General features: G+C 37.8%; 1 protein-coding gene across 2 annotated transcripts in view; it reads right to left on the bottom strand.

The window, feature by feature from the left end:
- The window catches only part of Plxdc2 (plexin domain containing 2), a 405,393-nt gene that overhangs the window by 22,521 nt on the left and 370,855 nt on the right, over positions 1 to 12,017 (bottom strand). For both annotated transcript variants that reach the window (XM_006497531.3, NM_026162.6), the window contains exon 13: positions 9,199 to 9,359. In XM_006497531.3, coding sequence (XP_006497594.1) covers positions 9,199 to 9,359 — 161 coding nt within the window. The remainder of the gene's footprint in view (positions 1 to 9,198; positions 9,360 to 12,017) is intronic.

Genomic DNA, 12,017 nt, shown 5'->3' with positions numbered 1-12,017 from the left:
ACTAAGACGTACCTTAAAGGAAAAATTCAGTTGTAAGAAATGTGCCACTTCAAGATAAAGAAAGATTTGTGGTCCTCTGGAATGCTTTTCTCTGCTTACTATATGGGTTTGCTAATGCTCATGTCTTCCCAAAGCCTCACAGCAGCTGCAGAGTGAGCAAGACCGAGAGCTTGGGAACGTGCCTTCCTCCCACGCAGCAGCAGCTGGGCCCCGTGGCTCTGGCTTCCCTCCTCGTGGCTCTGCAGACTGCCAGGAAAAGTTGAGGGACACGGCTGCCTGTGTTCACTTCATATTCTCCATGAGTTCTTGTTAGTCACAAATATTTTGGGGGATAGGTAACCAACAGAGTGTTCAGTGGCTCCAAGGACTTTTGTAGGGTGGAAACTGCCTGCCAGCCTGAGGAGTCCTGGACTGCAGTGACAGCTTTGCATCTGGCTGTCACTCAGTCTGAGTGAAAGGCTGTACTATCTAGTCTTTTTTTCTCCACAGGATTGAACTCTGTAGTTGAGTCAGAATCACACTTCTCATAGACATTTTAGGCACTGAGGCTTCTGATCCTTTATGTTTAATTGGGTTTGACAGTATCTTAATGATATAATCAGAATACTAATGAATATACTGTTATAAGAAATAAGAATCACCCTCTGTGATGTTAACATTGATAACTATGCTGTTATTTTCTGTATCCCCATAAATATATTTACTACAGAGTAAAAGGCACCATCCCTGTAGGTTTATTAAATAGAGCTCTGCATGAAATGCACTTGATATGACCACTTGGGGAATAGTGTGCTTTCGTTGGGGGAAGTCACAAAATCTTCTATTTGCATGCATTCCGGGGTTTCTATTTCCTTTAACATTCTATGATTCTGATCATCAAAAATCCTTGGAACTTCCACGTAAGGCACATATGTTGGGTCTCCAAAAATGAAAAGATTTTCAAAATGCAAGATAAATGGTTCAACTTTGTATTTAAGTTTTATTGTGAAATTATTTTACAATTTCTAAATCAAGCCAGAGTGCACAATGTAAGAATGGTGGAGTCGTTTGTTTCTCCCTTTAAGAGAAGTTAACTGCTTAGGTCAGCAATGGGTTTTCTTTACCTATTGTACTCAGGGTTTATTTCATCAACCCATGCCAAAAGTTCCATGAAAAGTCTTATGATAATGGCAATTATGCTTACCTCAAGTTCTAAACTGAGTTATACTTAAAACCAATTATTCAATGTAGAACCTGTATCTAATTTAAATAAAGTATTACCTTGTCACTCACTGGCCCATTGGCTCCATGTGGTGGGAAGCTCTTGTTTACTCTGGTAGGGCTGGCACACAGCAGAAACTCAACGAATAATAAATAAATGTACTAGCAAATGGCCAATATATCAGTTGCTTGTTAAATTTCTGTGTCTTTAGGTTTCTAATTTCTTCCTCCCCATTTGGAAAAAAAACCTACAGCTTTTCTCTAACTTGTGATATGTATAGAGAGAACCAATATTTTCCTCAATCTTCCCTCCCCACAATTTTATTTTAATAAACTAATGTTTTCCAATAGACATGTACACCAAGCTATAGAGATCACTTAAATTTATGTAGTGGAAACAGTCAAAAGTAAAAATAAGAGAAAACCATTTAGAGAGTGGGGCTTTGTTCTTCAGCCTAGGCTGCTCTTAAAGATATAATCTAGCCTCAGACTCCTTAGTGCTTGAGTTCAGTAAAATGCCATTTAATAATTTGTGATTATTTAAATTATCAATGAGATATTCTAAACTCAGTGTGTGTGTGTGTGTGTGTGTGTGTGTGTGTGTGTGTGCACTAGAAAAATTGTCACATCTGGAGCTGCTAGTTATGAGCTGCTTAATGTAGGTGTTAGAAACTAAATTCAAGTCTCCTAGAAAAGTTATCAAGCCATCTTAACCACTGAGACACCAATCCAGCTCCAAATACTGGAATTTTGTTTTTAATGGGAAATGTTTATTTTGTATGATTTTCATTATATAATAATGCTTTATTTCCTTGAGCTTATAATTATTTTTATTTGTTTTCTTGTCAATTTTGATTTTATTACTCATGTTTATTATAATCTTTAATAAACCACAGAATTTATGCCTACAAACATTCAGAAATCATAAAATTTAATAAGGAATGTTGGTTATGCTAATCTAGGCAAAGAGGTACCAGTTTTATAACAAATTTTTGAAAATGTAAAATGCATTTTTATGTTAACATTTGTCTCTGCCAGTTTGTTTGAAGATAACAAACTATATTTTAAAATGGATTTTAAAGCATATATAGACATATCAGATTTTGACCAAAATCAGATATCTTTTGGAAAACAACAATATAGCCAGACAGACACTAAAAATATAAGCTATCTAGCATAAAACTCAAAGAAAATACTTGGTCTCAAATCTTCAGAGGATAATGGAGGATTTTAAGAGATAAGTTAGTGAGAAAGAGACTAAATAGAAGGAAGGGAGAGGATGCTGGGGCTCCTGTATTTTAAGAAAAACATGTAACCCATGGATCTGCTCCTCTTGGCTTGCTTTATTTCCTTCCTACAAATAAGATGTTTAAAAGCCAGGCCCTGTAAATATCATATGATGAGGAATGTCTGTGCCTATAAAATATGTAAAAACGGGTATATATTTTCTGCAAGAACAAATACACAGAGAACAGCCCCTGTCATTGTCATCATTACTCAAAATAGAAAATAATGATTAACAACTTCATGAACGACTACTGCTTGAGCCAGGGAGTGGCACTCTTAGGAGACATGGCCTTGTTGGAGTAGGTGTGGCTTCATTGTAGTAGGTGTGTCACTGTGGGTGTGGGCTAAAATACCCTCACCCTAGTGGCCTGGAAGTAAGTTTTCCATTAGCAGCCTTCAGATGAAGATGTAGAACTCTCAGTTCCACCTGTACCATGCCTGCCTGGATGCTTCCATATTCCTGCCTTGATGATACTGGACTGAACCTCTGAGCCCGTAAGCCAGCCCCAATTAAATGTTGTCTTTTGTAAGACTTGCCTTGGTTATGGTATTTATTTGTTCACAGCAGTAAAACCCTAAGACAACTTATACACATCTGGGCAGTAGTTTCAGCACAATTTATTAAGTCTTTAAACTGTTTAATTCTTTTTGATGATTATATTTTACCAAATCTATTATAAAGACATAGCATAATACGATACTATTACACTACATTTAAGAGACCATTGCACTGCATTTCTACTTATAGACCGTGAAGAAAATTCTGTACCAGAGAGAAGCAGCACGCAGTCCAGTCCTGTGGTTGATGGTTTGATTTCTGAAAGTGGAACACCAGTGCTCAAATTCTGACTCCCATTGAGTACAGGAGCGATGTTGAGTAAATCATTTAAGATTGATGCTTCAGCTTCCTTGTGTCTGGAGATGGAGATCATCCTAGGCCATATGTCTCCATCAGTACTAAGTAGAGAAATGGAGGGGGACCTCTTCCCTACCATATATGCTCATGAGGGGTCTAATTATAAAGTAAGAAATAAGAACAATTCATTTGGGAAGGGAGGATCTAAGTAGATTGGATGAATGGGTTTTGGTTCATGAACATAGGTTTAGTCTGTGTAACACAGGAAATAAATCTATAATTATTCATGTTAATATTTCACTGTAAGATGTATATCAGTGGACACTGGGTGTTACTTTTGACACCATTGAATTTTGACGAAATTGCTAAAAATTAGTCTATTTTATTAGAACCACAGACAAGAATTCAAAATAGTTTAATTGATAGTATGCAACTTACTTTATATTTAATTAAATCTGTAGTTGACAAACTAATGGTCCCTAAAGATATCCACATTATGAACTGGAAAACCCACCAGTGCTCTCTTCTATGAGCTAAGGTACACTGCAGATCATGGGATGGAGAAGTTGTTATTAATGAGTCAAGTGTGTCAAGTTTTATCATGATGGGCCTTAAAGCAGGCAACAGGGGCAGAGTTAGCTGTGGTGTTTGAAACAGACTGAAATGACAGAAATGGGGGCCAAGAGCCAAGGAACACAGACAGCCTCCAGAAGTTAAAATAACTGGGAAGAGATTACGAGGAACAATTACGAGGCCATAGCCCTGCCAATATCTTGACTTGCTGAAGGTGACTTTGGCCTTCTTGTGTCCTGCACTGTAAGATATCCCTAAGCTGTTTTACATTACTAGGGTTGTGGCCATCAGTTTCAGTATCTATAGGGGACTTACAGGACATCTTAAAGGGTGAGAAAAAGCTCTTTTTTGATATCTTGGTATGTATTAGGCTCTTCTGCTTTTAAAAAATACTTCTTGTCTGAATAACTTAATAATATACAGCTACAGAATAACTTTTGATTGAAATAGTTGACAGCCCATTCAAAGACTTAATAATAAAATCGAAAGTTGGCACTAGTCAGAATATTGGTTTATACTGCAGTAAAATTAGTGTCATTAAGTCCATAAATACTAAGTTACATAAAGAAGACAATCAGAAGTAGATCAATTAAAATAGTAATGGTATTATTTCTATATCCCACTACTATAAATGGTTTTCTATTTTTGCCTTTGTACTGTTCTAATTTTCAATAAGCAGTATCACTTTCACGATGATAAAGCACATCAACATATTTTAACAAAGAGCACTATACCAAGAAATATGTAATATAAGCAATTCCACTATTTTTAGCCATAGTTACCAAAATGCTAAATTAATTAGTAGTTAAACATTTTAAGAGTCACATGTCTGGTTGATTATTATGGATCTCGTTTGTTTTTGAAAACACTGGTTAATTTTAATAATGGCATAGTTATAAACATCCACTGACTAGCTGCTGTTAGCTGCATGACTATAACGTGATGACTTAGAGATAATGATTTAAGCAGATTCTGTCAATTCATTCAACAAAATGGAAAAATTCAGAGATTAGAACCCAGACAGGAGGCTGTCAAAGAGAACTCTTTAAAATTGTGATAGGATGCTGAAGTATAGCTCCACACAATCAATGGCTTCTGATAGGTGTGTGGGTAATGAAGGACTCAGTTTACTTGAAAAGGCTAGCCAGTGAGAGTTTGATCTTACTTCAATGAGTATATGGACAACATAAATTGGACCTTTTTGTTTGTTTCATTTTTCTTCCTTTGAGGGGTGGGGGAAGGTTTCAAGATTTGGGGAGTGGACCTGGGAGGACTGGGAAGTGTGATCAGGATACATTAGACGAAATTTCTAAATAATCAGGACAACCCTATAGGAAAACCATCAGTCTCAGCTAACCTGGACTCGAGAGACCTCTCAGACACTGCTCCACCAACCAGGCAGCATTCACATACTGGTCCTAGGTCCCTGACATATACAGCTAAGGACTGCCTGGTCTGGCCTTAGTGTGAGAAGATGTGCCTAACTTTCAAGAGACTTGAGGTCCCAGGGAATGTGGAGACCTGAAGAAGGAAACCTCTTGGAGACAGGGGCAAAAGAAATGGGATGAAGAACTGTGGGAGGGTGGGTACCAGGAGGGGTGCAATGACTGGGCTTTAAAAACTGAAAGTAATGGAAAGAGAGAGGAGGGGGGAAGGGAAGAGAAAAGAGAGAAGAGGAGAGAGGAGAGAGGGGAGAGGGGAGAGGGGAGAGGGGAGAGAGGAGAAGAGAGAGAGGAGAGGAGAAGATAGGAGAGGAGAGGGGAGAGAGGAGAGGAGAGAGAGGAGAGGAGAGGAGAGGGGAGAGGGGAGAGAGGAGAGGAGAGGAGAGGAGAGGAGAGGAGAGGAGAGGAGAGGAGAGGAGAGGAGAGGAGAGGAGAGGAGAGGAGAGGAGAGGAGAGGAGAGGAGAGAAGGGAAGGATGAGAAGAGGCACTGGGTAATAGCTCCCTGGTAGATCACCTGCCTTGTATGTGTGTGACCTTTGGTTCAATCCCTAGTGCCACAAAATGACTGGAGTTTGGGGCTAGGTTATGAAGATAGTGCCTTCCTGTAGTGTGTTGGTTTTTATTTCTGGGTGACTGGATTGGTCACCGGCAGCAGGCTACTGTAATATGAGCCCCACACTCATCTTGCTTTGTCTCTTGAATGCACCCACTTGCCTTGGACATTTCTATCATGTTATAGCACCAAAGAAGGCCCTCCTGCATGCAGCCTCCTGCTCTTTGATTTTTACCCTCAGGTCTTTAAGCTAAAATGAGTTTCTTCACTATGCAAATTACCTAGTCCCAGGAATTTTGTGATAGAAACAGGAAATTAACTAAATCGAATGGTATCTTACTATAGTTTGGATTTAAATTAACTAAATCGAATGGTATCTTACTATAGTTTAGATTTAAATTTGTTTCTTAGTAATATAGTGTTTTCATGTACTTAATGTATATTCCTTTGTGCTTATTAGAGAAATATGTATTCAAGTCATTGTTATACTTTTAATTGGATGTTTTATTATTGTTGTGAGAATTCTTTATATAATTTAGTTTCATTTCCCTTGTCACATATAACATTTGTTTTCTCAATTTTGTTGATTATTTTTCCATTTTCTTCTTATTGTTGTTGTTGCCTTGTTGTTCTCAAGTTGTCAATTTTGACAAAATTCTTTTTGCTTTTTTTCCAATTGCACTTTTAGTGTTGTATCTAAGAAATATTCGACTAATCTTAGGGCATACAAAATTTAGTATTGGGGATGAGGACATGTCTCAGAGGTAAAGGGTATTTGTTGCTTTCTGAGGACCCTAGTTCAGTTCCCAGCATCCCCCTTTAGCAACTCAAAACTGCCTTTAACTCCTGGCCTCCATGGACACACACACTCACAGTATCTAAATAACAACAAACTTTATTGAAAGTGATAAAAACTATTATTATACTTAATCATAAGAGTTTGGTTTTAGTTATGTACATAGTCTATATTTTGGCTAATTTTGTTTTATGTGAAATAAAAATCTAATTTCATTTTCATGAGAAAAAAAAAGAACAGGCATAGAACTTACAGACTGATGCACCTTCCATTATATGTGGAAAAGTGAGTGAAACTATGGTTGCTGTTGGGAAAGTCATTCTACTCTCCTATGCCTTGGTCTTTTTCTATGGGATGAGGGTATAGGATTAAGTAGACCATAAAGTTCTTCTTAACTCTATTGTCTGTGAGTATGTGTAGCTACAGAAACATCATTTACAGTCAGGATTTTAGGCAAAAAGAAAAAAAAAAAGCAAACTACAAACAAACATCTACTCTCAGATTTATAGTCTCATTTTGCTAACATACAAGTGTTGTTGCTATGAGTTTGCTTCGAGCATGTCCAGCATAGCCACGCCAGCACCGTGCTGCCAATTTCCCCAGCCTCAGTTATTTCACAGCATCCTCTTTTTTCATAATGTCAGAAAATAAACTGCAGTGTACTAAAAGCTTCAAATAAGTGTTGGCTCCAAGCGGTGGTGGCAGCTTGATGCCTGGCTGGTCAACTGAGACTTTCAGCTTGTCACTTGTCAGCTCTTTAAGGAATGCATTCGTAACCTTGGGGAAGAGGTCTACATTCTTCTAGGAAAAGCAGACACATTAAGGCAACTTCCCAGCTTCTCAACTAAATACAAGGCCAGATGCACATCCAACAACTATGGGGTGAAATGAGGATGCCCTGTTGGAGTCTGCCTTAAATAAAATTTTACTCCAAGTTGGACATTTTCTATTTTTCTTCCAGAAAATATTGATAACATGCCTGTTCTTTGAAAGAGTCTTGGGTTACTTAAATCGATTTTAAGAAATTTATGAGTCTCGTTGGGTTGAAGAATCATCCACAGACTGAGCACTAATGCAAAACAGAAAGATACATGTCAAAGAGAAATATGGGTGAAAGAAAAAAATCAAGTCCACATGTTCTTTCAGGGAGATGCATGTATAGGGTGCATGTCATTGAAGGGTGCTGGACACCTGAACTTAAGAACTGAGGTGAAAGGAGACAGCTTTGTTGATGAAAGAAATAGAACGAGTAATTCCTACAGGGTATGGAACATTCGGAGAGTATATGGAGAAGATAACAGTGAAATATGATGGTAATTTCCACTCCTAGCTTGAGAGCCATGTCAGAAAGATGGAAATGATGGATAAAATCTGGATTGCAAATGCCTTGAACAGCCACATAAGGAGGCCACACTTTTTTTCTAGAGATAAAAGAGAGTCAGTCACTTATGACTTTGACATAATTGTCTAATTTATCTATAGGCAGCCATCCCAATTATAGGGGTCAACAGTCATTCTCACATTGTTGTTCTGAAAGCATCCTGATCTCTCACTCAACAAGTGAACAGAATTCCAACAGGTTTCCCATGTATCCTGCAGTGAATTCAAACACAATTCTGCAAGGGCACATCCCATTTGTCCCTCTAGTATTTCAATATTGTCTGGTGTTGGAAGAGGAATGCTCTTACACAGTCCTACCTTGAAAGATGCAATTAAAAATAGGAAATCCTCTTGGGCTAAAAAGAAGAACTGGTTAGGCCAATTGTATCTAGTGGTTTCAAGGCTCCTTACCCTAGCTTCCTAGACACTCCCTTTTGTCTATGGCCCCTGTACATAATCCATGTTCCTTCTGGCACTGGAGCTAAATCTATATTCTGGATAGGATAGAGGAGTGTCAAATGAACCTTACTGTGGATAAATGGGTATGCATTTATACAGAAAAGAATAACTGTATTCATGTTATACAAAAATGGCAGTACCATATAATATCTTATTTTTATATCTGTCATTTTGCAGTGTAGTTGTATTTTCTGTATCTTTTATGAGCCTTTTGTGGACAGACCTACTTTATTATATTATATACATAACCAAATTTCAATTGATAATTTATTAAGCCAAGTCTTCCCTCTCCAGCGTAGGCTGGGTTTCCTCCTAGGACTGGGAGAACAGCTGGCTAACATATTTTGTATAACAGCACTGGAAAGCATGGTTTCTATTTTCTCTTAGGTCTCTAAAGGGAAGGTGGCTTATTTGTTCAAGAGCTTCAGAGATAGGAGGTCTGACCTCATCATCTGAAGTAGATTTATCAGCATGGATGTGTGATGGTGCAGTGAGTGTTAGATCAGCCAGCCCCATGCTGACAAATCATGTGCCAAGCATTAAATCCAGGTGGTGGTTGCTATCTCACACAGCCCATCCACCAGCACGGCTTTCGCTAGCTCGCACAACCCATCCACCAGCATGGTTCTCATGGCTGAACTTGGCACTTACCTCAATGAAGAAGATGCTGGCTGCTGATGTTGGATGGTGATACATATACACTGTCACCAGAATGGCCGCTGCTATAATGAGGACCAAGATGAGAATTCCAACAATGAGGCCTGCATGGAGGGTTCCTCCTTTCTTCTCAGCTGCACTGTCATCTGTGGAGGCTGAAAAAGACCCCAGCTGTCAGGTTCCTTTATATATGTACTCTTAAAATAAAAATTTCCTTTGTGCAAAATTCATGAATATGAGGAAGTAACACTGAATCTTTACTATGTCAGTTCAGGCTTGTGTGTTTCCACACAGCTAATATCTGAAGTTGTTTAAGCAACAAAAATCCCCAAAATATTAATGATTAAATATAAATTTAGTATTGTTAATGGTGCTAGAGACGAAATCCTTGAACTTAACCATGTTAGGCAAGCACTCTACTGCTTAGCTGAATCTGAAGCACCTGTACTAGAATTTCAATTTTAAGTTTAATAAACAGAACTAATCGCTTTTTGGGGTGTGTCTGTTTCTCTCTCTCTCTCTCTCTCTCTCTCTGTGTGTGTGTGTGTGTGTGTGTGTGTGTAAACTTGTGTGTATGTAGGTGTGAGGGACAGATCAATGTCAGGTGACTTCCTCAATTGCTCCTAGTCTTGATTTTGGGGTCAGGGTCTTTGGCAGTAACTGAATGATTCTAATTGGCTAGATTGGCTTAACCTGGGGAGACTACAAGCACAGGCTTACATTTGTTCATGAGTGATAGGGATCTCATTGTAGTGACTGAGGCTCTCACAGAGCCCTGTTTGACTAATAGATTAAAAGTCCCCAAAGTTTGAAAAACATCTCAGATTCTATTTACTATACATTTACTCTCACTGTATGTAAGTCTCTCTCTGTATCCCTCTCTGTCTTTCTCATCAAAATTACACTGTTATTGCTCAAAATGACTACTTTTCAAAAAAAAAAAAAACTATCTTACGTTCTGTATGGATTTTTACATGGAGGAGTTTCAATCCTTTTTTGGCTTTGCAACTCAGGCATTTTTCGAAAGGCAGTTCATGAATCTCAGAGTACAATTCTCAAAATCTGTTTTAAACTGAAAAGAGTTTTGGAAGCAAAACAGGTGGAGGCAAAGAGTCTCTCAAAAGGTTTCATCATTTCCTAAAGGGAAAACTACAGCGCATGAAAAGTTTACAGTATGCTGCAGCCTGGTATAATTTTCTATAAATTTTAATAGGTTGTACACCAGTATAATACCAATTTTCTGAGTTAGAAAAAGGAGGAATTTAATTTCCAATGCGATGACTTCCAAGTCAAAGTCAATCAACCATGTAAAATTTAATCTCTGGAGTGTTCTAAGACTCTGTGACTTTTTGATGACTGTTCAGTCATTTTGAGACCATCCTAAATTATGTTTACCATATGTGTAACTGTATGTTACTATGTAATACGATTGATATTTTTTAGTCATTAGCAAAATCTCAATATGGACAGGTATCTTAGCACAATCTTTATATTAGTGGTTATTCTCTGTGTTATCCTTACTCTTTTGGTTTTTTGTTTTAGATATCTTTTCACTGAATGAATTGATAAGCATTGGGGGTTTTTGTTTGTAACTTTTAAGAATTTGTTAGTAAAATACAGAATTCTATGTGAACAGAATTCTAGATAAAGCAAAGAAACCTCACACAATCCTTCACACTCCTTAATTCCCGTAGTCAGGGCCTAATCCTAGATCTCCCTTTATTTTTCTCCTGTCATTGTTTGTGATTTGCTTGACCCTCCATATTCAGTGATTCTTTTCTAAGTCCAAATACTCAAAATCCTACAGGGTTTTCTTTCATTCCATAAATTAACTAGAAAATAATATAAAATTTCAAGAGCAATTCACGATATAAAGTTGCCATATACAGATGCATGTTTGTTGTCTTGCATACGTCCAATCAATATCTCTAAGAGGTAGGCATTATCATCCCTGACTTTAACAGGTGATGTAACAGAGGCATCAGGAAATTAAGACTTGTGCTAAAGCGGCAAAGTTACTAAATTAGAGGTGGACTCAAGTAGGGAGGGCAGGCTGTAAACCTCGGTTCTGACAGCCATTTCCTCAGCTAGCACTTAGCTCTAAGCATGTCTCTTCCCTTTCATGTGACCTCATGAGTCTGGCATATCATTCTGGAACAAAAGAAACCAGGTAATTTCAATTAAAGGAAAAATAATTTATATGACAGTTCATTCACAAGATGTTGGTTACACCTCTCGTGAGGCTCAGGCCAGTGCTGGCAATCAGAAGCACTTTCTTGAGTTTAGGAAAATAGCAAGCTGAGAGTGACGGAGGATGAAAAGTGAAGGAATAATGAAGGACTTTGAAATCAGGTGACAGCTACTGGAAAGACATTTCCATGAAAGCAAGTGACCTCATCAAATCAGGTGACAGCTACTGGAAAGACATTTCCATGAAAGCAAGTGACCTCATCACTCATCCTTACTTGCCCAGACCATACTGTGATGTCAAAGACAGTATTACTCCATAGTCCCTAGAAGAGTACAACATCTGGATACAAAGTTCTTAGGGAGAGCACCTGGCATGCAGTAAGTGTTTACTTAATGCTAAGCTGTGATATTAATACCTTATTTTTATATGAAGTCAGTTGAGAGTAATTATAGTGACAGATTCTTACCACCATAAAAACTAGACATTTGGCTTCTCTAATAAGTATGCAGTTATGACTACATCTTAAAAGCAAGTGACTCTGATGTATCAAATATGATTTCATAAGAACAACAAATTTAAGGAGAAATGTTACATTTAATTCCAAAATATTACAAAATATGAT

Source organism: Mus musculus, chromosome 2 (genome assembly GCF_000001635.26).
Source record: "Mus musculus strain C57BL/6J chromosome 2, GRCm38.p6 C57BL/6J".
In the NCBI taxonomy this organism is placed as follows: Eukaryota; Metazoa; Chordata; class Mammalia; order Rodentia; family Muridae; genus Mus; species Mus musculus.
The sequence above is the reverse complement of the archived record's forward strand: the minus strand, read 5'-3'. Positions and strand labels throughout refer to the sequence as shown.